Source organism: Labeo rohita, chromosome 9, assembly GCF_022985175.1.
Source record: "Labeo rohita strain BAU-BD-2019 chromosome 9, IGBB_LRoh.1.0, whole genome shotgun sequence".
In the NCBI taxonomy this organism is placed as follows: Eukaryota; Metazoa; Chordata; class Actinopteri; order Cypriniformes; family Cyprinidae; genus Labeo; species Labeo rohita.
In genome coordinates, this window is record NC_066877.1 from 33,594,721 (window position 1) to 33,621,620 (window position 26,900).

The 26,900-nt window shown below is 35.2% G+C and overlaps 1 protein-coding gene across 3 annotated transcripts in view; it reads left to right on the forward strand.

The window, feature by feature from the left end:
- The window catches only part of fign (fidgetin), a 169,729-nt gene extending 151,685 nt beyond the window's left edge, over nt 1-18,044 (forward strand). For all 3 annotated transcript variants that reach the window (XM_051119197.1, XM_051119198.1, XM_051119196.1), the window contains one exon: nt 12,870-18,044. In XM_051119197.1, coding sequence (XP_050975154.1) covers nt 12,878-15,079 — 2,202 coding nt within the window. In that variant the 5' untranslated portion in view covers nt 12,870-12,877 and the 3' untranslated portion in view covers nt 15,080-18,044. The remainder of the gene's footprint in view (nt 1-12,869) is intronic.
- The last annotated feature ends 8,856 nt before the right edge of the window (nt 18,045-26,900 follow it).

Below are 26,900 nucleotides of genomic sequence, written 5' to 3' on the forward strand. Positions count from 1 at the left end.
TTTTTTCCCAAAAATTTGTCAAAAATGCAAATACACTTTTTTTTGTATTTATTTATTTGTTTACGTAAGCAGGCTTAAAAATGTTTGGGTGGTGTAACTGTCTAGATATTGTAGGAAAGAAAAAAATGATATCTATCTATTCAATATACTGTAGTTTTGTGACAAGGCAATGTAAATTTCATGTTTTCAAAGCAAGTGACTTAAGAAAACTTGAATATTTCTTAAAAGAAAAAAAAGAAAAAAGTTACCTTGTGAAAAAATTATTTTTGAAAATAATTTTGATGTGTATTGAATGAAGGTCTAAGGAAAATATTTGTATTACTTTCTACTTGATGGATACACCACCTGACATCTTTAGAGTTGTTAAGTCTAATATTTGGTATAAATGCTTTTTATGTTTGGAATCAACAACAAAAATTGCATTTCCAAGAACTTGACACACAAGCTTGTAGATTTTTTTTTATTTTTTTTTTTAACATTTTCTGGTTGTCATCGTCTCATACGTGGCGTTTGTCATTGCCCCAGTTATTTCCCTGTCATGTCTATGCTCTCACTCCCACAATTAACCAAATCACTAAATGATGGACTTCAGTGTCTGACATGCATTTAAGAGTAATTAATTGATTAATTGTGTTTAGACAGCTTGATTAAATTATAGCACCCAGAAGGTAGTGTGACTCTGCAGGTGTTGCTTCATTTGATGATGTTCATCATCAACTAATTAACAAAGACTGTGTGGAAACTTAGACAGGGTGTTATATATTTATCTATCTATCTATCTATCTATCTATCTATCTATCTATCTATCTATCTATCTATCTATCATTTTATCTGTCTATCTATCGTTCTATCTATCGTTCTATCTATCGTTCTATCATTCTATTGCTCTATCTATCTTTCTATCTATCTATCTATCTATCATTTTATTTGTCTATCTATCTATCGTTCTCTCGTTCTATCTATCGTTCTATCGTTCTATTGTTCTATTGCTCTATCATTCTTCCGTTTATTCTAACGTATCTCTATCCATCCATCTATCGTTCCTTCTATCGTTCTTTTTATCATTCTATATATCATTCTGTCTATTGTTCTATCGTTCTATTGCTCTATCATTCTGCTGTGTATTCTAACATATCTCCATCCATCCATCTATCTATCTATCTATCGTTCTATCGTTCTCTGTCTGTCTATCTATCTGTCTGTCTATCTGTCTGTCTGTCGTTCTGTATATTATTCTATCTGTCTATCTATGTCTATCTGTCTATCTATCTGTCTATCTATCTATCGTTCTATCTGTCTATTGTTCTATCGTTCTATTGCTCTGTCATTCTGCCGTTTATTCTAATGTATCTCTATCCGTCCATCCATCCATCCATCCATCCGTCTGTCATTCTATCTATTGTTCTTTCTATCATTCTTTCTATCGTTCTATCTATCTGTCTGTTGTTTTATCGTACTATTGCTCTATCATTCTGCCATTTATTCTAACGTATCTATCTGTCTATTGTTCTATCTGTCGTTCTATCTATTGATTGTTCTATCTATCTATCTATCTATCATTCTATCTATATATCGTTCTATCGTTCTGTCATTCTATCTGTCTATTGTTCTATCTGTCATTCTATCTATTGATTGTTCTATCTATCTATCTATCTATCATTCTATCTATATATCATTCTATCGTTCTGTCATTCTATCTGTCTATTGTTCTATTGTTCTATCTGTCGTTCTATCTATTGATTGTTCTATCTATCATTCTATCTATCATTCTATCTATATATCGTTCTATCGTTCTGTCATTCTATTTGTCTTTTGTTCTATAATTCTATTGCTCTATTGTTGTGCTGTTTATTCTAACGTATCTCTATCTATCTATCTGTCTGTCTATCTATCTATCTATCTATCTATCTATCTATCATCTGTCTATTGTTCTATCATTCTTAATGTTCTATCATTCTGGCGTTTATTCTAATGTATGTTTATTTATCTATCTATCTATCTATCGTTCTGTCGTTCTATTTATATCTATTGTTCTATCATTCTATTGCTCTATCGTTGTGCCGTTTATTCTAATGCATCTCTGTCTGTCTATCTATCTATCTATCTATCTATCTATCTATCTATCCGTCGCTCTATCTGTCGTTCTATCATTTTTTTTTCTATCTGTCTATTGTTCTATCGTTCTATTGCTCTATCATTCTGGCGTTTATTCTAACGTGTGTCTATCTGTCTATCTTATATATCTATCTGTCGTTCTGTTGTTCTATCCATCTGTCCATCCATCTATCCATCCATATCATCCATCCATCATCTATCCATCTATCTATCGTTCTGTCGTTCTATCTATATTTTGTTCTGTAGGTCTATCTATGATTCTATCTATTCTTCCTCCATCATTTGAACTGTTGTTCTATCAATCATTATATTGTTCTATCCGTCCATCTCTGGACAGTTTGATTCATGAAAGTAACTTTAAGTGCTACACACAATGCTTGGTAAAGTGTCTTTACCAATATCATAAATACTCATTATGTCGTCCAGCCCAACTGGAAATGCAAGCCTTAAAAAAAACTTTCTATCTCTGTCCTCCTTCACCACGGTCAGGAAAATCATGCGCTCCATGGCAGTTAGAGGGCCTTGACTAAATTTCTTGAGTAAATTAGGGGCTAAACGATGACCTCTGGTCTCAGGCAGCATTTGAACGAGGACGACATGGATTTTCAAATTACCTTTTAAGTTGATATGTAAGATGAATTGCCATAATGATTTCTAGTAGCGATTGAATTAGAAGCACATCCCAGGCTCGCTCCAAAAGAGGAGAAAGGGAAAAGGCGTGCGTGCGAGAGAGATCAGTAGAGCGCTGAAACAAAAACACGAGCTTGTTTTTATTTATAAATGTAATTAATGTGTGTCCACACTATTTGCACGCTTGTCATATGGAGTCCTCTGTTTGAGGCACATGAAAGCAAGAGGCTCTCATAATTGTGTTTACATCCGCAGATAAAAATCCCTGGGCTGTAATGATCAGTAATTATAAATATTTTCCCGGGTTTTACAGGCCGCAGCCGCATCCATTGTGAGGCAGTGAAAGCAGGTTGCATGGCTTAATTATGACATTGCACAAGACTAAATGTAGCAGTCTGCGCGCGGCAGGCTAAACACTTCCACTGGCATAATCACACTCCGAGCTGACTTTAAAGAGCTCATTACTGTTAGCTTTCTAAAGAGCGCTTTATTAAACACAGTTACCTAATAAGCATCTTTGGTGGTGCAAATTGCCCAAAATGGTAATGAGTCTGATTAGGCCACGTTTCAATTATGACAGCTTCCTCCTAGGGCAACCGCATCCATCCACCCGCACCAAACGCCAGAGCGAGAACCGCCGAAAACAGGCCTTTTATGCCACAGAATTCGGCTACAAACCATTGCATGTCGATGCTAGGAAAGTGCTGGAGTACTTTCTAGTAGTTTATTCATTCATCATTGGCTTATTTTCAAACCTTTTATGAAAATTGTGGTCCGTTATAGTGACATTTTGGGCAGTACCTTGCATTCAGATTTTTTTATGAATGAACAGTATTTTTTTTTTTCAGTAAAAATATCTAAACATCATGCATGATGTCTTTTTATTTTATTTTATTGATTTTATTGATGTTTGAAATAGGACATCATGCAATCTGATGCATATCAAAAAATTATCGCACTGCCAAAAAAAAAAAAAAGAAAAGATTTTTGATGTCTCTGGCTTTTGCATCATGCCTTGCTAATTTTATCATTTTAATTCTCTTTTTTTTTATCTTGTTTTCCAGTAAAAAGATCTGATCATTTGCCCATTGTCCATTTTGGCTTCTCAAGTAAATTTAATCTTGGTTTATGAAGGAAGACATCATGCATTCTGATGCATATGTATTAAAAAAAAATGCACGTTGACAAAAAATAATGGTCAAAAAAATGCTTTTTTGCATTTTGTTTTCCAGTAAAAATATCACAACATCCTTAAAACAAGAGGTATTTAAATCTGACATTTATTTTTGAAAATTATTTTTTTTTTAAATGTCATTTTATTTAAAATGTCATATTGTATTACAGAAAAATTCAAGATAATATATTGAATAATTCGAGGATAGTATTTATTAAAATACTATCCTGCATATTTTTTTTTTTATTTAAAAATAATTATTGTTTTTTATTTTATTTTATTTTTATTTATTTATTTATTTATTTTGGAGCAAGACAGCATGCAGTCTGATGCATATAAAAAATGAATAAATAAAAAAACTGTCTTTGGACGTTGTATCATGTCTCACTAATTTTATCATTTTAATTATCTGTATTTTGTCATGTTTTCTAGTAAAAAATCCTAAACTTCCTTAAAACAAGATTTACATGGTTCCAGAACATAATGTCTTACAGAACTGTATAAAACTTTATTTTTATTAGCCCATTGTCCAGTTATTTGTTCTTGTGTTAAGTGTACTATAAATATATCTGCCAGTGTTGTAAGAAAAATGAAATGATTAAAGATATAATTATTAAAATAATGTCCTGTGTAATTTAGCTTCTCAGCCATATTCATACTGTTTTATGGATGTTTAGATATTTTTAACAAGGAAAGGAAAACAAGACAAAAACAACTGAAATGCTAAAAGACAGGATATAACAACAGAAGATGTTTATCTGATGGATATGAATGAATTAACTATTTAAATATAGATCAGATGGAACTGAGGTACTGATTTATCTATGAGTATTCGAGCAGTCAGAATGACCAAACTGCACATCTCTAGTCGATACACACACACACACACCAGGACACACACCTCTCCACCACCTCATAGCTTCCTTTCAGCAGCTCAGTAATGAATTGAGAATGGTGCGAGCGGCTGTCCAATTTACGCGCTGGGAAATTGGACAGACAGAGCGCAAGCTCGCCGCTGTTTGCTTAAAATCGGCCGAGGCTAGCCAGATTAATAGATCCGAAAAAGGTCAGCTTCTCTGTCTCATTGGCCATGATCACAGTGTCTGAAATTACACACTGCAGTGTATCGCCACTCGCTCGCTCGCTCCCCCCGCCATCCAAACTCAGTGTGTTGATCAGTGGCAGAACTAACAGAGCCATTAGATGAGCACAGATGATCAGTAATTACTGTCAGGTTTCAGCTTGTAATAGGTGAGGAAGTATGGCGTATCTTTAATCATTCAGATGAACTAATGCTTGAATGTTCACAAGACAAAGTTGACTATTATCTTTCTGAAATTTAACTCGTTTTTGTCGTTGCATGGTTGTGTTACTGAAGTTTTTTGTAAATGACTGGTTTCTGCTTCGGGAGCCAGAAAATAGGTGTTTTTATTGTAAGAAATGAAACCAAAATTTCTTTCAAATCAATCATTGACTGAAAAAAACAAATACTTGACACAGATTAAGTAGAATAAAGTCTGTTATGATTTCTGATTTTGAATTTAATGGTCGTGGTTTTGAATGGCTAATAATTCATTGCTCTCCATATATTGTTAACACAAACCTTATTTTTTTGCTTTAAGTAAACCGAAATTTATTGTATATTGTGTTGTAATTTCTTTGACTTGGTGTAATTTTGTTCATCGTTTTGAGGATGTCTATGTTTGACAAGCTTATTTTATTAACAGTAAGACACTGTTTTTATATATTTTCCATTTTCATTCTAGGTAAATGTAGTAATTTTGCTGCTTTTAGCATTTTTTTTTTTTTTTTGCTTTGTCTATATAGTTTTTATTTCAATATTAGTTCAGTAGTTGAGTTCAGTTTTATTTTCAATTTTAATATTAAGTTAATAACGAAAAATAAAAATAAGAAATGTCTAAAATAAAAATAAAAAATAAAAAAATGTTTTAAAAAATAAGAAATGTCAACAAGCAAACATAAAAAAAAAAAGTAATTTTTTAAATATATTTTTTCATTTAATATTTATTTCAAGTAATGGGAACTTCTATTTTTTATGGTTTTATTTGTAGTTTTCGGTTTTAGTATTCTGTAATTCTGCCAAGTGCCAGATTAATTTCCTAAAAAGTTGCATGTGGTCTGGCATCAATAAATAATATGTGAAGTGTTTTCTCCAGACTTTGCAATATTTAATATCATTTACTTTCCATAACTGCATTTTGCATTTTATTATATGCATTTAACATTGTTTTTCCTTGCTAACTGTGACTTTTAGAAAGGGCCTGTGACCCACTAGCACCAGATCATGTGCAAAACACTCAATGCACCTTAAGAATATCTCGTCTGATGAAGTCCCGCTTGCGATCAATCGGTCTTGTCGGCTTTTGTTTGGCATCTCAGCCAAATGAGTGACAATGGTCAGCGTAATCTAAGATTTTCCAGGCGTAAAGTAGACCAGCAGACAGTGGTGAATTAAACAAAAGGGGGCTTTGTGAGAAGTCAATCAGTGGAAATTGAGCTTTGAGGCCTCAGGCTGGCTCCAAACATCCCTTTAATACAAATACAAGTAATTATATGACACTCCAGATTACGTAGAGAAGAATTACTGCTTTTTAGGACTGACGTTTACTCTGTTCCTAAATCTACTGAGCTGCCATGCTGACTTCTAAGACAGCATCCTAACTAAACTGAAACCTTATAAGATTTGGTGCACCCTATATAGACAAAGCACATTTTTTTTATTCAGTGTACAATGAGATCTTAACGTTAAGTGTTACCAAATTTAACTGATACAAAATATATATATTTGTATTTGAGTATCATAATATAAATGCATAAGTAAAGTATTATTGTCTGTATGTATATATTAACATTATTTAACTCTTTAGCTAGCATGAACTACATAACAGTGAGGTACATTTTATAATATAATTGTATTAATTTAAATTAATTTTGTTCATTTTTGGTTTTATTTATTTATTGGTTTTTGATTAATTTTTGTTGGCTCATGTTAGTTCACAGCACTTTACTTATAATCGTTAACTAAAGCGCAAACCTTTTTATTAAATAAAATAAATCTGACATAAAATAAAATATAAATATAAGGTTAAAAAAAATACATACATATGCATAAATAAATATATAAATAAAATGGTGCAGGTAGCATCTACCTGAAATAAGTTGAAGCTGAAACACTATAATTACTAACTGCAAAGAAATAACTGAACTAAAACTAAAACTGAAATAAATAAATAAATAAATAAATAAATAAATAAATAAATAAACTTAAATAGTAATATTTTAAATATTACTATTTAAGTTTAATTTGTTTTTGTTTTTTTGTTTTTTTATAACAAACTAATAACCATGACAAATGCAGGTAAAAAAATACAAAACAATAAATTACAATTAAAAATAAAAAATATAGAAAAAAAAAAATTAAAACCAGTTTAAATTATTAATAGTATATAAATAATACCTAAATAACACTAATTACATGCAACGTTGGATTTTAAAAATGTATTAGTAAATGCTGAAATTAACAGATTAATAAATGCTATATTTTTCATGTTATCTAATGTAGTTATTTTAACAAATAAGACCTTTTTTTAAATATCTGTGTTTGTATTTATTTATTTGGGAATATTGGTAGCACTTTATAATATGCTTCCATTAGTTAACATTAGTAAACTGCATTAGTTAACATGAACTAATAATGATAAATGCTTCTAAAGCATTTATTAATCTTAATGTTCATTTTAACATTTAGCTACAGTACTAAAACATCAACACAATCAAAAGTATCTGTCAGTATTATTTAATAGACATGAGTTAACATGAATTAAAAATAAATAATTGAACATAAATGAATAAATGCTGTAACAAATGTATGGCTTATTTTTAGTTAATGTTAGTTAATGTTGCTTTTACTAATTTTTAAGTAACTGGACCTTAATGTAAAGTGTCGCCTTTCTTTGATTTATGTCTAGCCAATATATTGGTTGATAACGAAGACCTTATGAAATATGGCATGGCAGTAAACTGTAGTATGGTCACGGGGGCCACATTGTTGATCAGTGTTAGTCTGCACGTTCCCTAAGAAGGTAGCAAGCTCACCGATGACAGATTAGAGAGACCTGAGTGACACTTTTATTCCTCTAGTAGCGATAAGGATGTGCTTTTTGTGTTATTTATGTTTGTGTCACAGTGCTAACTGAAACTTGAGCCCAGCGTGGACCGGAATGAAGCTGATGATTTAGTGCAGTAAAAACTCAGACTTCACATGATTCATTTTCTGCGTCTCTCTCTCTGCATCTCGTTTTCCTCCTTCATCGTTCAATTATAATCCTCAAATCTCTCTGAAACGGGGCCGTCGCACAAAGCTCCCAATTTATGTTTAAACAAGCTGTGGGGACGACACTGTCTGAAGGGTCAAAGTAAGCATATTGAATAAAAATAGAAAAGAAGCAATTTACAAATACTGGCACATACATGAGGTGAGTACTCGAATTCAAAGTGTCCAGAGCGACTCGCTATTCCCCCGTAAAATAAATCCTTGATGTCTCATTTCCAACTGCTTTAATCTTGTTGAGAACGGTTTTATTTTTGTAATGGCTCGGTAATAGTGACGGGAAGTGAATTTGTTCTTTTGTTCGAGTGTAGTGCGTTTCATAAAACCCATCAAACCGCGAGACGAGAGCATTGTTTGAAATCTCTCTGTGTGCGCAGCGGAGGATTTCAACCTCTTGAAATGTCTTACTTTGTTGTAGAGCAAGTTAACACCCACATTCCTCACAAAGACCTGCCTGTGAGAGGAGCCGTATATAAATATATATATATTCCAAAGTGGAACATGAAAGAAGAGTAATAAATGCATTAACAAGTGGATGTACAGAGGCAGGGAGATAGTCCAACCTCTGAATTCCCAAGGTAATATTCGCAGCAGCACGCTTTTTGCACGCTGAAAAATGAAAAGCTTGTCCTCGGATGATGGCAAATGTGCATCCGGTGTTTAATAGGTTATTAAAGGAGAACAGTCAATATTTACAAGCACATATTGTATGTATTAAAAATACTCAAATCTGATAGCTAATTTCTTATTGCAGGCATATTTTATACATGCACAATCAAAATTCATGTCAGTGAATGGTTTTTAGTAAACATGACATTTGTCCTATACAGTAGTAAACACACTGAAAAAAACTGATGTATGATTTACTATTTTTACTCAGAGGTTGCTAGTAAATTTTACAAAAATTACAAAGAAATTACAAGTGTATGGAAGCCCATTTCCGCTTCTGAATAAAAAAAATAGACTTTTTTTATCAGAACTGCGAAACAAACTCGCAGTTTTGACTTTTTTATCAGAATTGCGTAATGCAAGTTATAAAATCCAATTCTGATGGGGAAAAAAGACTGTTCTCAGAATTGCATGTTTATATTTCACAATTCTGACTTAACTCAAAATTGCATGTTATAAAGTCAAAAAGTCACAATTGCGGAAAAAAAAAAAAAAAGTCACAATTGTCTTTTTATTTTTGTATTCAGTGCTGGAAAAAGGCTTTCATACAAGTGACCATTTATTTGTATGTATGTATGTATGTATGTATTTATTTATTTATTTATTTAAACCAAAGCACAATTTTAATTTTAATTTAACTTGATGTAATGTAATATAAATATAAAAAAATGAAAAACTATATAGATATATAAAAGCAAAACTACTAAAATCCAAAATTTTAATACTAAAAATACTAAATACTAAAATTTAAATGAAAACAGAAAATCTAAAAATAAAAACTAAAATATTACTAAAAACTGTAATAGTCAATAATACTAAAATAACACTGCAATACATTGAATTAAATGTTAAATGCTGAAGTAGAAAGACTGAAATAATGGTTTCTTATAAAATATACTTTAATAATTTGTTTTATTTACCAGTTAAAAAAATCATGTTACAATGCACTTTTTTCCTTTTCTTAATATTTTCTTTGATGCAAAGCAACAAAAAAGCGACAAACCACAATGCGTAAAATGTCATTTGTCTGCACAGTTAAATGCATGAGGATCTATTGAATAAAATTACTTTTTATTTGGATGTCAGATGTCACATGCATCGGCATAATTGCACCAAATAATTTTATTTTTCACATTTGCATGCGGCAGTTTTGCACTTATAAATGCTCACACTGTAGAGACCTGCTTTTGGAAATTGATTAAGTGAAAGTCTGGACTCTGATAATGAAACACAGGCGTTACCATTGCTGATCAGTTGATAATCGTGCTAGAACTGACATCTGTCTGGATTTGCGGCGCTGGTTTTATCCCTGTGCTTTATTAATGGGCTTGCTGGCATGTCTGCCATGTTCTTGCCAGCTTTCTTTGTCTTCAGCCTTTCTTAGTCATTAACTCGCAGGCCTGACAGCCTTGCCAGCCAAAGCAGCGATCCCTTTGACTAAAACCTTGTAAATTAACACAATTAGCTCAGCATCATCCTGCTAATTAGCTCTGTGTGTGTGTGTGTATGTGTGTGTGTGGTGTCTGGCCAGCCTGCTGGGGGATTCAGGCGAGGGAAAACCACATGCCCATCTTCTATTGTGGAGAAAGTGCTCTGATATACGCACACAATACACTGATGGGGTATCAAAGGGGATTTATTTATAGAGACATAGTGAGTAGGCATCACAGACTCTGCAAATACAACTAGGGCTAGGTGATTTATTCAATATTTATGCTATATTTGTGATGATTTTGCTGGTGATGCAAAATTAAGTAACATTGCAATACAGTGGCTTCAGTGCACTTTTAATTTGCTCATTAAGTGACTGAAAGACTATGTAATTAGACTAGTTTCACAGTTCTTAATGTCTCCTTAAAAAGACTTCAGCTTCTATAGTGAAAACTGAAGCTCAATTTATTTCCATAAACCTGTTCAAAATGTCAGTTTCCATGAATTAAAATGATTAGTTTCATTGCTCAAAAATGTTCACAGGTGCTGCATTTTTCATATATATATATATATATATATATATATATATATATATTTATATATATGCAAATAAATATTGCATTTTTGTTTTAACTATATATTGCTGTATAGGTGGAAAACCTAGTTGTTTTTAACTAGATTTTTACTATATTTTGCTTTTTGCATTTACTAATGTAATTCACTGGCTGAATTTATTTGGTCAAAATAGTGTTTCTTTTGGGGGGAAAAAATAACACATTAAAATAAATTATTAGATTTTTCATGCCATTTATATTTATAAAATATTATTAGATTTTTGTGGCTATTTTGGCATTAATTTTTCTATTTATTCTACCCAGTAACATATTTATCTTTTTTTTTTTTTTTTTTTTTTTTTTTTTTTTGACGCACATGCTACAAGGAGTGATCATCTGTTTATATCATGTTTTGAGAGTAGGTCTGGCAAAAGATTAATTGCGATTAATCACATACACAATAAAAGTTTGAGTTTGTCTAATATGTGTGTGTACTGTGTGTAATTATTATATATCTATTTATAAATACACACAAATTAATGTACATATTTAATGGAAATATGCTATTTATGTACAAATTATTTTTATTTATATATAAAAATTGTAAAAAAATTATAATAAATACATATACTTGTAAATATTTCTTAAATATATACATGAATGTGCTTGTATTTTGTATGCGATTAATCACGATTAATCGTTTGGCAGCCCTATTATTTTAAGTTTTAAATACCCAATTGCCATTGAGTGCACGAAAAGGTGCAGTCTTTAGGTAATTTGACAGGCTTTAGAGTTGGGCACATGGCTAAAAGCTTGTAAACAGCGTCGTTTTCTGTGACATCTTCTTTCTTCTTTGTGCCGTGAATAGTGTTTGTGAGTGCTTAGGCCCAGTAAGCTCAGATAAGCGGGAGGTGTGTGCACAATAACACGCCTGCTGGACACTGCGGCCGAACGCTGTTGTCATCAGAAGTCTATCTACAGACGGCGCGAGTGTGCGCACGACCACCCCCGTCATCCCGTCGGCTCTTGAGTAAATGTCTCTTTGATAATCCCATGCTGTGTCTAAGATGACAGCGTATGTAACTGCTTGTGTTTGCAGATGGAGTTTGGGATTAAACTTGATGGTGGCTTTTGAGCCCTGGAGCCAATAAAAGACAGAGGCTGCGGAGAGAAAAAGAGAGAGGCAGAACCCAGCGCGTCAGAGTAAAAGAAGGAGAGAGAAAGGGGAGCATTAGAGCGAACGAGAGGGAGGCAGGCATGTTTTTTCCCCCTTTCCAGTTCCCTGTGCTCCGGGAGGCGGGCGGCAGACAGAAAGCTGTTGTAATTCATGCCGTGCTGTGAGTTTGTGTGATGAAAGCAGTAGAGCGCTGCCTGGGAGATTGCTTTGCTGCACTCCTCCAAGCAGATTTGAAACTGTCTGGGACTGCTTTAGATGAGAGTTGGATTATAGAGTGACCTGCGATGTCTGTGTCACTCGGCTGTGTGCAGGGTGCATTATACTGTGCTAACCAGGTGTTGGAGGCCCAAATCTGCACTGTTCCTGCGATACCAACTGTCAGCAGCGCCTGCGATATGAAGCCAGGACTCTCGGAGAGCTGGATGGGGGAAAATGGAAATCATATTTTACTCTAGTTGTTGCCATTTGTGTGTATTTTGTTTCTTTTCAGTAGCGGTTGCTTATTGGATCATTGATTCTGATGTGTCAAAAAAGAAACCCCTGAAAACCTCAGTGGTCGACCAATGTGTTTTTAATGGCCAGTACTGATTTTTTGCAATATTCAATCACAGTTCTCTACAAGTATTTAAGAACAAGATATATGCTGTGATGCATGACGTCTTCCTTTACAGTCACAGTTATCAGCTACATTTGAGCCATTTCAGATGAATTAGCTTGGCAGATCTGTTAGTGCAAGTTTCTCACACCTGCTTGTTTTTGTTTGTTTAGGCTTAAAGATGCAGTGGACCCCAGAGCATGCGCAGTGGGCCGAGCAGCATTTCGACATCTCATCCACCACACGTTCCCCCGCACATAAAGCAGAGGCATACCGCGGACACCTGCAGCGGACCTACCAGTACGCCTGGGCCAATGACGACATATCGGCACTGACGGCCTCCAACCTTCTGAAGAAGTATGCCGAGAAGTATTCCGGTATCCTGGAGGGTCCCAGTGAGCGGGCGCTCCTGTGCTCGTACTCCGAGAGCGCCCCGGGACTCTTGAACGGACGCAAGTCGGAGAGCGAAGCATGGCAGGAGGGGATCTACCCAATGAGCTGTGCCGCAGATGTGGTTTCTGCAAGTAAGACTGGCATGACGGCCGCCTTGCCTCCTCCAGATGTGACGGCGAGTGTCGGCAGCTCCACGGGGGTGGCGAGTAGCTTGACCGAGCCCAGCTACTCCAGCAGTAACTGCGGGAATCATGCGTCTACTGCACTGCACTCGGGGATCCCCTCTCAGGAATTCGCTAGCAGTTACAATGGCTCGTACTTGCATTCCACTTACAGCGGCGGGCAGAGCACCCCAGCTCTCCCGTCCCCACATCCCTCACCTTTGCACAGCGCTGGGCTCCTTCAGCCTCCACCCCCGCCACCTCCAACCCTAGTGCCCAGCTACAATGCAAGTTCCCCCAATCTCTCCAGTTACAATTACCCTCCAGCAGGTTATCCCCCACAGACTCCCGTTGCCCCAGGCTACAGCCCAGGAGGAGCACCCCCTCCTTCAGCTTACTTGCCCTCAGGCATTGCTGCCCCCACTCCCCTACCCCCTGCCACTCTTCCCGGTTACTCCTACCAGTCCCACAACCATGCGCCAATTGCACCAACACCTTTGAATGGCAGCTCGGCCAACACGTTGAAAAGAAAAGCATTTTACATGACGGGCCAGGGAGAAATGGACTCCAGTTATGGAAATTTCAACTACAGCCAGCAGCGTTCTGCTCAAAGCCCCATGTACAGAATGCCAGACAACAGTCTTGTTGACTCAACCAGAGGGAATGGATTTGACAGGAATGCTGACACATCATCTTTGGCGTTTAAGCCCACAAAGCAGTCAATGCCATCGGATCAGCAGCGGAAATTCGGCAGCCAGTCCGGAAGGGCGCTAACCCCTCCTTCGTATGGATCCTCCAAAGGTTCCTTGGGATCCCTGCGGTCAGGCGAGTCATTTGGAAAGTTCGGTTCCCCTGTTTTGAGTGACCACGGGGACGACAACAGACAGCATCACCCCCATTCCATCGGCACGGCCACTTCGTCCAGCCACCCCGCTGAGGAGCAGTTAAAAAACAGCGATGCTAGTTTAGTAGAGATGGTCACCACTGAGATTCTGCAGCAGACGCCACCTGTGGACTGGAGTGACATTGCTGGACTGGAGATGGCGAAAGCCACCATCAAAGATGAGGTCCTGTGGCCTATCCTGAGGCCAGACATGTTTAGCGGTATGGCCACATTACCTCGCAGCATCCTTCTCTTTGGACCTCAGGGCACGGGCCGGACTCTGCTCGGCAGGTGTATGGCCAGTCAGCTTGGCGCGGCTTTCCTCCTCCTCAGTGGCTCTGCTCTAGTCACAAAATGGCTCGGAGAGGGCGAGAAGATTGTCCAGGCCTCGTTCCTTGTCGCTCGCTGCCGGCAGCCTTCAGTGGTCTTCATCAGCGATGTAGATCTGCTGTTGTCTGCCCAGTTGAGTGAAGAAAGTCCGGTGAACCGAATCAAGAGTGAACTCCTCCTCCAGCTTGACGGAGTTCTGAGCTCACCAGAGGAACATGTTCTTGTAGTATGTTCCACCAGCAAACCTGAGGAGATCGACGAGTCTCTACGAAGGTACTTTGTAAAGCGGTTGCTCGTCCCCTTACCGGATGCCACCGCACGACACCAGATAATCAGCCAGCTGCTCTCTCAGCACAACTACTGCCTCAACGACAAAGAGGTTGCGCTGCTCGTTCAGCGGACAGACGGCTTCTCCGGGTTGGATGTGGCCCGGCTTTGCCAGGAGGCCATGGTTGGTCCTCTCCATGGCATGTCCGGCGCAGACCTTTCCGGAATGATGCGACCGGTGTCGTACCAAGACTTTGAGAATGTGTTTTGCAAAATCCAGCCCAGCATATCACAGAAAGAACTCGATACGTACACTGAATGGAATAAGATGTTTGGTTGTAGTCAGTAAAGAGTGAGGGCGTAGTGAAATCTGTAGGGTGAGCTCCTCTACTCGAAGAGGGGATACGATTCAGAATTCTTTGGGTGACACGTGCAGTTAAACAGTGTGGTTATTACAAATGTAGATGACCCCTAAAGAAGAACCTGAAGGACGGTCAGATACAGTTGAATGATGCATGGCTGTACTTAAGTCAAGGTCTGGCCCTTTGCACATAATCCAGACAGAGAAATACTGTTTTCTGGGCTCAGTACTGCAGACGCAGAGCTCCACTTACCGAGGAACTCTGTCCGTGAGGACAAACTTCTTTGTGTGTAAATATCATTCTGCTGTTTTCGAGATTTTGTTGCTATGAAGTGCCTGAAGTGGTGCTTTATTGATTTGTATTTGGATTTGTTTGCCTCACCATCGACATTGGTGGCATGTGCTAATATAGAGAGCTTTAACATGAAACTAAATCAGACATGTTCTGCTTTTCGTTCCTTTCCTTGTTTTCGACACTTCTCTCAAAAGAACAACAGTATTCCTCAATCAAGTCTGACCTGTAGACCCCAGGAAGGGCAGGAGAAGGTCCGTGTTGTACTTTTAATCTGGATCCTAAGTTATGAAATCCATTTGTGTTTGATTTTCTTCAAAAACTCAGGAAAGTGATTGTGATTTGTACAGTACCTCAAAAAAGATTATGCGATAGCACTACATACTGCTGACTACATTGGGTTTGGTTTCTAATTTGCTTCTTCTAAAACTCTAGGTTTACCTCAACCAATTTAAAAATGAAAAGGATATGACTATGAATGTAACCAGAACATTTCTGGGTTGTTTGGAAGAAAAATTTGGGGAGTTATTTTTTCTTCCGTTATATTCTTATTGTTCTTGCTAAATTCCATTGTGGACATTGCTTTAAGTTTCGAAAGCAGAATTGCGTGCCAGTATTGACTACAGCACCTATTCCTCCCTGCATAGCACAGTTCAGACACTACAACGAACGCTCGAGTCAGAGATGGGCACTGTCGGTTGTGTAGATAAGGTTCGTCCGAAACCACGTCCACGCCAGAGTATGCAGTAGACGTCACATTTACGTGGTTGAACAGAGTTGGGGTGAACCAAAACTTTACAAAGAGGCTACCAGATTCTTGAAGTGGAAATATTTTCACGTTCTTCGTAACGCAGTTACGTATGTTTCGTTTTTGTTTCGGACTCTGTCCTGCTGCTGTGTGGTGTTGGTGTAAAGATATCCGAAGGATCATGTGTACCCTGCATTCTGTTCTACCTCAGTTTAGCACTATTTTCTCTGCAACTAGAACAGAAAGATGAGAGCTTGGTGTCTTCAACCTCTTTAGGTTCGCTCCGCTCTGAAGCCTCCATAAAGAACAAGCTGCCTTTTTTCCAAAAAAAAAAAGAGAAACAAATGTTTGTCTCACACTACCTGTGCAATTCTTCGAGTGCCCATATGACTCTAAACACCCCTTTGTGTAAACACTCACACATTATTGATGGGGTCTCTATGGGGCCACTTATTGGGGCCACATTGCCTAAGCCAGAAACATACTCTACGCAAGTACGCAAGGCATGTAGCAACGCACGTTAGAAGATTGCTAGCGTTGTTGCTTTCCGAAATGCATCAGACTTCAATTTAGGGCTGTGCAAAAATCATTCTATGATTAGTTTTACTATTACGTGCTGTCAGATGGAGTGACATTTACTACACAGAGCCGTAGTTCACTGACAAGTTATGCAATATCGCATTCATTATCGGAGGCAATACATATCCGATGATGAACGCAATATTGCATAGCTTTTCAGTTGTAGCTCGTCATTTTTTGCACAGCCCTACTTCAATTCAAAATGTAAACCGAGTGGGACTAAAGTAGGCATTACTATAAACTTTTTCTACATTCATGCTGCATCCCAATTTGTCCTAAATAGTGTTTTCGAAATTAGAATTACTGTGTCCCAAATCGTAGTATGTCCACAACCCATTGCACGTTGAGTGCGGATTTAATTAGAACTACAAAAACAAATAAAAAGTGTTTAAAAACTAAAACATGGTGGATATGCAAGACCAACGGTCAAAAAGAGTGACTATTAATCAGTATCTGATCTGATGAAAAAAAAAAAAATGTTATTTGCATTAGTATATAACATTGTGAACTTTTGTAAAGGTACGTTTGGTCATTAACTTTTAAATGCATCATTATGCAAACAGACTGCCATACGGTAGGAAATTATATGCAATGTGGCGGATGTTAACATTTTTAGGGCAGCAAATTGGGATGCAGCATAAAGTCAACTACTATAATGGCAGCACAACAGTTTTAGAGAATCTTGCTGAGCAAGTTAGTCAAACTTTTTATATTTTTTATGTTTGCAGACATTTGAACGAAAATTCTATCGCCCCCTTGAGTATGGAGGTATGTTACTTCCACAATATTGCAAGTACTCCTGCAATGCTTCAACGAAGCTTGTGTATTTTTGCACTTGCATACAGTATGTTTCTAGCCCAAGGTAGCACAGGATGTTGGTAACCTTGTGTTTGAATGTATTTTTGTTTCTTGATTGTTTACTGCCTCTGATCATTTGAGTCAGCTTTTTTTTGTCTAGCACTAGAGTTAAAGCGATGTGTTCCCTCAATCAGTCTCTTTTTTTTTCTGCCTTTATATCATGTGTCTCAAATGTTGGAGAGGATGCACACTCTGTTTTCAGCCTTTTTTCTTTTTGTCCACTGCAGTGTAATTTTGACACCATTTTAAGGTGCTTATTTAGCAGTTGGAGGCACCAGACCTCCACTACATGTGTGTGTATATATATATGACATATCCTTGAAGAAATATCTGCTTTTTTGACAGACATCCAGATAGTCTTTTCAGTAGCTGTGAGACACCACTTACTTCACAATGTTCGTAAAGTGATATGTACACCCAAAGGACTACGATTTCTAGCCTTGTTTTGTCGTCTAAAGTGGAAACTTTTTTTTTTTCTTCTTGAGTGGTATTTTCATTCTGCTTTCTTGTTTTGTTTTGTGTTGTTTTGAAGAAAAGTTACTATTGTGCAATTTGTCAAATGCACTTTTAATGTTTTGTGTTAAAGCCTATCACATTTAATTGTCCTCCCTCAAAACCAAAGCGAACAAAAACTATTTAAGATCAAAAACTGATATCTCTAAAGATTTGAATTCATCCACACGTTTAGGGAAATTTATATGGGACTTGATATAGCTGTCAGTTTTGTTGAAAATGATCATACTCTGGATTTCAAAGCCAAATAGCACTGACGAACAAACCCCACACTGACCCTGAAAAGAAAAATTATCTTTTAGTCCTGTCGCTGGTGTTGTTTTGAAGGGCTGGTGCTCTACGCTAATGTTTGCAGCCTGGATGCCCTTGAACAAAACCGATTACTAAATTTTATTTTTAAAAGCTCTTTGTAATAGGTTAAAGGAATGTTCTTGACAGCATTAGTAGCATAATATCAATTAGGACAGAAAATATTTTTGGGCTCGTCACTAACACAGAGCCAGTTATTTTTGTTTTAAAATTAAAGCCGTTATTACAGACTAGATTAAGATTGAATATAATTTACTAACTAGGAACTATCATGATATTCAGGCATTCGTCCACTAGAAAAGTGTTCCCACTTCAGAAAGGTCCATTTAAAAAAAAAAAAAAAAAAAAATGACAGCTTTGTGCTGCATAATTCATGTAAGCGCTTTAACAAAAATGCTTTTAAACCCTCCAGAACTCTTGACCTGTTTACTTGCTTTGCAAGTGTTACTGTAACTATGAATTTTGATTTGTTTTTTAAAAAACGGAGGGATTAGTCCAAATTATTTTCAGCGGTAATCAATATTATGCCGTCGATAGAGCTTAGCTTGCATTGAACCGGAACGTTCCTTTAATCGATTGCGAAGGAAGAGGAAATGTGGGAATGTCCAAAAAGAAAAGTACAAAGTTTTAAAGCACATCTCCTGTGTAGATATAAATTTAGTTCTTCTCCAGTTTGTGTGTTTATTTGCTTCAGCGCTGTTGTCGTTGGTTGTTTCTTTCGAGTGTCGCCAGTGTTTGTTTTTCAACCATTATTCTTTACGACCATTTCTACCTCATTGCTACATATTGACATGTAGTACCTATGTTCTGTCTTTTTTGAATGTCACACATTTGTATAAAAGAAAATAAAAAGGAAGAAAAACGTATAAAAACAACTTAAAAGAACGAAAAAAAAAAAAAAAAAAAAAAAGGCTTGTTCTTTAACTCGAGCAGTCTACCTCAGAAAGACTGTCTGTCCGTACACTGAGCAGTGGAGTAGCTGCACATACTGAAAAGACACATTAGGCAGAGACGATGCACACTGACCACACGAACTCGACGATTGGTTACGCCGCCGCGATCTGGGATATTGTGGACTGTATAGGTCTTCTCCAAGGTCTCTACATGCAAATTTTTCCTTTCATTTTTCAATTGAAGTGAATCGCTTTCCCCCCTTTGTGAACTGTAGTGTGCATGTGGATGTGTATGTGTGCGTGTGCACTTATTATGAAGTGTGTAAGTGTGCATTTTTCTATATGAGAATTCTATATGAAATGTAGGTACATTTCATATACCATATTTGTACATTAGATACACTTGCACATTTGTGTACTTAATGTACATTTGTTATTAGTATAACATTTTGAAACGCACCACATACGTTAATATGTGTGTGTATGTACAATATTGCCATAATTACATTCGACGTAAATGTATTTTCATGTATGCATAGGGACAAAGGACAATAAAAGATCATTCAAATGCTTTTGAAACGTCGTCCTTTATTTTTCTTTTCTGCTGCATCAGTTTTAGTTTGAGCTCTCTGTGAAATCTCTCAATATTTTTGCGTTTCTGTTTTGAAATACAGAATGCCATTGTAAATGGAAAGATGTATTTGAGAGAGACCTATACACTGCACAATATATCAAACTTTTAAGGTATTTTTGCCTGTTGTTTTATGTGAACTTCCACTGAAAATATAAGTTATTAGTTGCATCATAACTGGGCACCAGCATAGACATCCATTAAAAACGTAAGAACACAATTTGCTACATTTATTTGTTTTTTTGCTCAGTCGTTATCATGTCTGAACGTGCAAATTTATAAATGCTAATGGATTTTTTTCAGGAGCCAGCCAATAAAATCTAATCTAATGTCTGTACAAAACTATTAACCCCTTTAAATGGTAGGAAACTGTAATATTTCACTCTCAATCAGCTGCAAATACAGCTTGAATTATTTATGATTTTAAGTGTTTCTGTGAAGCTGCTTTTTTTTTTTTTTTTTTTTCCCATCCTTTTTGCAATAGTCAATAAAGAAATTTTGATATTTATGCATGTATGAATTGGTATACTGTGGATCTTAAGTTTCCTTAGTAGTCTATTAGTGCACTATTTGGGTCAGAGCCTTTGGGTGATGTTAAAAACATCATATATCGTATATATACACTACCAGTCAAAAGTTTTTGAACAGTACGATTTTTAATGCTTTTTTTTTTTTTTTTGTTTTTTTTTTAAAGATGTCACTTCTGCTCACCAAGCCTGCATTTATTTGATCCAAAGTACAGTATAGTATAACCTTTTTAGGTTTGATGAATAGAAAGTTCAGAAGAACAGCATTTATCTGAAATAGAAATCTTTTGTAACATTGTGTCTTTATCATCAGTTTTTTTTTTTTTTTTTTTTTTTTTTATTTATCACATCCTTGCTAAATAAAAGTATTAATTTCTAGAATTAATTTCTTTCCAAAAAAAAAAAAAAAATTGTACTGAAAAAATTATGACTCCAAGCTTTTGAATGGTTTAGTGTATAATGTTTCTGATCTTTCTATTCATCGAAGAATCCTGAAAAAAATGTACTCAGCTGTTTTAAATATTGATGATAATAATAATAAATGTTTCTTGAACAGCAAATCAGCATATTAGAATGATTTCTGACAAATCATGTGACACAGGTGAATGATACTGAAAATTCAGCTTTGATCACAGGAATAAATTACATTTTAAAATATATTCAAAGAGAATACAGTTATTTGAAATGGTAAAAATATTTCAAAATTGTACTGTTTTTGCTGTACTTTGGATCAAATAAATACAGGCTTGGTAGGCAGAAGAGACTTCTTCAAAAAATCTTTTTGAACTGATTCATGGAAATGATTGTTTTTGCTTCTGAAATGAATTGTATACAAATCTAACATCTTAAAACTTATGTCGTCACTACATTTAACTATATAGTGTTGCTAAATGTTATATCATCACCAAAATCCTTGTACATTTATTGGCTACTCATTGTTTTGCTCAGCCCTAGTAAACCGAGACTACTTTAGAAAGGGCCTGAAGATGCTCTTTGTTAAAGTTTTTGCAACGCAACCCATTTAAAAGGCTGCGCACTTTCGCATTAAACAAAAACTAAAGCTTTTAAAGCACAATACCTGGAGTTTAAGCAGCACATTTCCAGCGCACACGCCTTAAAACGAGTCGTCCGGATGCTACCCAGTAATTACGCTTCTGAAAGATGACCATTAGCATCTGTTTCCAAAACCATTTGCTGCATTTCTTAAATACAGTTTCCATTGTTTGTTATATTTCATTATTCTTCATTTCGAATAAGACATTCCATTAATGCCCTGGATTTTTTTTTTCCCCCCACCCTTTTTTTTGATGGCATAATTATGTAGTTGGATGGTCTATGCGTGGGAAGCTGCAGTACAATTAACATTGGGAAGTTGGTGCATTCGGTGCCCATGGCTGTTTCATTTGTAAAGAGCTGTGTGTCATTTCCACGGCTGTACATGTTAAAATACTCTCTTAATGGATGCAATTCAACAGGGTCCTCCACGCAGGGAATGCACTTGCGACGAGGGGACGATGAGAAGTATTTTTTATCGAGGTGATCATATTTGTAATTTATGTCTTGAACACAGAAAAAAAAAAAGCCAGAACGTCACGTGCAGTTTGTGTTTATGGCCTCTTCGTGGGAAGATAAAGTCACAGTCAGAATCGGACACTAATGGGAGACACGTTGTAATTTTTTCTCATTTTGACTGTACATTTCCTTTTTATTTCAAATACCTGGAAGGTTGCCTCAGTGTTCATTAAAATGCAATTAATTCTGCAACTCTGCCGTTGAGAGCATGGTGTCTGCGAGTCTCCTTTACTTCGATATAGGTCACGGTGTGGCAGCCAATACCGGCTAGTGTTGCTGAGTCATGCATCGACTGATGTTGGCTTCTAATCAGGAGGCTTTAGCACCATCAAAAGTCTCTGGTCACTTTTTATTTCCTTAAGCTCGTCCTTAATGTCACAGCTCAGGTAGTACACGTTTGTATTGCTCAGCAATGTGTGCATCACTTTTAGTGCTTTGTTTTATTTATTCTAATGATTAGGCTACTCAACATGTGTCCGGTAAAAATGATTTACAGTAATACATTTAAGGCAACCCTAGTGAAAAATAAATATACTAAGATGTATTTAAAATGCATTTATTTTATGCTAAGTATACTACAAATACATTTACATATTATGTACTTAATAAAAATACCATGCTATTGTACTTTTAGTATACTAAACCGGTATATTTAAAGTCTGCTAAATTGGAACAACTAATTTTGTACTTAATGCACTTTAATTGTGTGAAAGTAGTGCTGAAGTCCAACTAAAGATATGATTAGGTATATCTGCTTGTGCTAAAGTGGAACTATTGCAAGTATACTGCATTGAAAGACCAATATTTTTTTAAAGATCATACAGTCCTCATCAATAGTGACATTAAAACATATTTTAGGCATAATATTAAGAAATGTGCATTGTTCAATAGAACTCCAAATAAAGTTTAATTACAATTTTTATATCAGTAAGTCTCGCAATATGTCAGTAAATGTTAATAGACTTAAACTATACTTAGTATAAAATAAATGCATTTTAAATCTATTTAAAAGATAAATAAGGTCAAATATTTAAGTAATAGATACCACCATATTTTAACAGCTAATTAAGATTTGCAAGTATTTTTTCCTAATTAAAGATGCATTAATTTGCAAAAATTTTAAGAACAGAAATTTGAAGCCAGGTTCAAAGTTTCATTTTGTTATAATATTAGAGGTCTTTACAGAGGAGTTTTGAATTTCCCTTTTCATTATTTTAAATCAGAAAATACTGTCAGCAAAAAAGAAATAAAAATTCAACATGTTTTTAAGAATAAAGTGTTATATAAAATCAGGCAAATTATATATAAACAAACATTTCTGTAAAAAATCTTTAGAATATACATCAGAATAAAACTGCAACATTTAGTGCATGTACAGTAAGTACTGCTGAAGTGGAGGGAAAAAAAAATCTCATTTTGCATTTTAAATCTGCAGACAAATAGATGAAGTGTAATAAAATGTTATAAATCAGGCAAATGATATATGAACAAACCCTCTGTAAAAACCTTCAGAATATAAATAGGAGTAAAACTGGAGAGGTTGCTTTATGTAAGTGATGACAAAACAGATTTTAAATATATGTATTGGAACTTAAATCTAAAAATGTAAATAGATAGTGAAAAGTGCATTTGGATTTCTTCTGTCCACTAGTTTGAAACAATATATGAAACTGCATATTGAAAATTGACTAGTGCATGAAAAAAAATGTTTTTGCCTCTAGTGTCTTGCCTTTAATGATTATGAAACCGACTCAAGGAGATGATCTACAATCAAATCCAGAATGTAGGACAGAATCCTACTTTTTTTTTTTTTTTTAATTAGCTTTACATCTACATTTCTACATTCCTATTTTTCTTTTAAAATGAATACTTTAAGGTCTGAAGTTTGGCAATTTTAAAAACAGCATATCACCCTACTATTACAATAATAATCTATATAATCTATAAGAGCACACAAAATATTGTATCCCACAGTGCACTCTACCGTTCACATCAATTGTGATTTTTCTCTTTCTTGACTCATTTAATCGAACTGCAACAGTTAAAGCAACTGCATGTAGTTTTGGGTATTTTTGCACCTTTGGAGCCCGCTACAGTTAAGTGAGTGGACTTACCTATCATAAATGTATAACTGTCGTAATTACAGTGGATGGCTGTACCAAAGTCTCTTCAAGGCAAACCTCCAAGGTTAGCAAACAAAAGCGTAACACTCCGGTACAATCAAGGTGACCAGAGTCCTTCAAAAGAAAACAGGCTTTACTACACACTGAATAAACTGCTTTTATGGGAAAACAACTTATTCTATAATGAATCAACGGACTATCAACCAATCTTCAACATGTTTGCCACTAAACGTTGTCTGAATGAATCTATTTTTATTTTTTTCTCGGATAATTTTGCAACAGGCAGGATTCAGTTTCACACACTTTCACGTCATTCACGTGAGTATCTGTAAACAACAATTGACGTCTGTTCCGTAGCACTGGAAGAAATTCAATGACAGCAAAACTGCGATGTGATTGGTTATCAAGGCACACGTGATCCAAATCAACGGTTACGCTTTCTTCGACAGTAAAGGAGCGGTTGGTGTCTCCCAAATAATAAGATCAACACTGCTACAGCTGTACACATGCATTCGCCTCATAAGAGGTAAGTTTACCGTCAGAATGACTTAAAAAATATATTTCAAAAGTAAAAAGAAACACATAGTTGCTAAGAGATATTACTTAGAGACAAAATTGTATTATTCACGAAACTGGGTTAAAAATGGTGAATAAAACATTAAGAGGATTGAGCTTTCGCAGGCATTTTTAGACAATATATCTTGCTTTGAATCTATGAAGCACTGGTGTTTTATTCACTATAAAGTGGCAATTAAACTGATCTCTTCTTTGTGGTTTAACATTCAATAGAGGAGAATTGTAGAACATTTCCTTGCACGCAGACAGGCTGTGAGCTCAAACTTCAAGCTTTGGTTTGCTGTCACCAGTTTTAGTATGATGAATGAGATACTCACTTTCCTTTGTTTCTCAGTTTCAAACAAACAGAGCCGGATATAAAACTCTTCCTTCCTCATATTGATCGTCTGGTGTGTTTTTGTGTAAGTGAGCCTGTAGAATATCATGTGCATGCAAGTATGCATGCATGTGTGCACTTAATATTCTGCCTTATTTAAAAAATAAAATAAAAATCATTATCGACAAGAAAACAGGAAGTGTTTGTGCATAATTGCAGTTCAGTTATTAGGGGTCCAGTTTGTAAAGAGACACTTGTCCAAGCATTAGCTAAGAAAAAGTTGCATAAAATTTACACAATTATTAGGAGCTGTTTTGTAAATATAAATATCAGTTTCCTGATTAGAACGATGAATGTCAATGTAAAGTCTGTGAACATAAAATATATATATATATATATACACACACACACACACACACAAACAGTGATACAGAATAAGAAAAATAAACACTGCAAAGAATTAAGACCAATTTTGTTATTAAATATCCACTTGGACTACCATTACCTTCTTTGTTAGATATTTTCTAATGAAAATAAAGTGTGAAATCTGTAGACTTTTTTCCTGGGCAAAAACAAATGACCAAACACACATAAAAGCATAATAATAAATAAGTGGTAATAAAAAAAAAATAGGAAAAATAAAGTTGTGTAAAACAAATTAATCTCCAGGCTATTTTGTGAATTATTGGAAATCCACTTATACTTGCATCTTAACTCTGATTTTGGACAAAACAAAGTGATCAAACACACACGTACACATTTAAAATAAAGAAAAAAATTAATTAAAATGGTGATTAAAAATAAAAATGAACAAGTTATTAAGACCTAAGTTTTGTAAATATCCCAGCATTGGTTTTTAGTTTTAGCTTCCTCGTTAGCATTTTAATGAAAGTGAAGCAGAATGTCTTAAGATATTTCTAGACAAGCCAATTGACCAAACATACACACTATACTATTCTAAATGAATAAATAAATGGTGATAAAACCAAGGTAAAAACCTCAAAACAATTTGTTTGTCACTCCAGTAATTACAGCCTATTTAGTAAATATCAAAGATCCACTTGTCCTAGCATTAGCTTTCCTCATTAGCATTCTGATGAATGTGGAGTGCAAAGTTTGTAGATATTACTGGACAAAACCAACTGATGAAACATAAATATAAGCGGTGAAAAAAGAAAGTTGTGTAAAACAAATTAGTCTCCAGTTATTAGGGCCTAAATGTTGTAAATATCAGAGATCCACTCGAGCTAGCGTCCTCATTAGCATTCTGATGAAAGTGAAGTGGAAAGTCTGAATAAAACTCAGAATAAAAATAAATAAAAAATGCTATATAAAACAAATTAGACTCTAGTTGTTAGGACCTATTTTGTAAATATCAAAGATCCACTTGTTAAAGCGTTAGCTTTCTCATTAACATTCTGATGAAAGTTTAGAGGAAAATCGGTAGATAAAACCAAAACCAAATGTATATACATTCACACATTAAAAAAAAAGTGGTGTAAAACAAATTAGACTTTCATTATTGGGACCTAAATTTGGTAAATATTCATTAGTGTTAGTGCCTTCATTAAATAGAAGGACTACAGATATGCCTAAATAAAACTAACACACATAAAAAAATAACAGAAAAGCAGGAAAATTAAGTTGTTAGAACAAATTAGACTACCGTTATTAGGCATTAAATGTAAATATCAAAGCTCCAGTAGTGCTAGCATCCTCATTAGCATTCTGATGAAAGTGAAGTGGAAAGTCTATAGATATTACTGGATAAAACCAAACATGTATACATTCAAAAATTAAACATAAGTGGTAAAGGGAAAAATAAAGTTGTGTAAAACAAATTAGACTTCATTTATTAGGACCTACATTTGG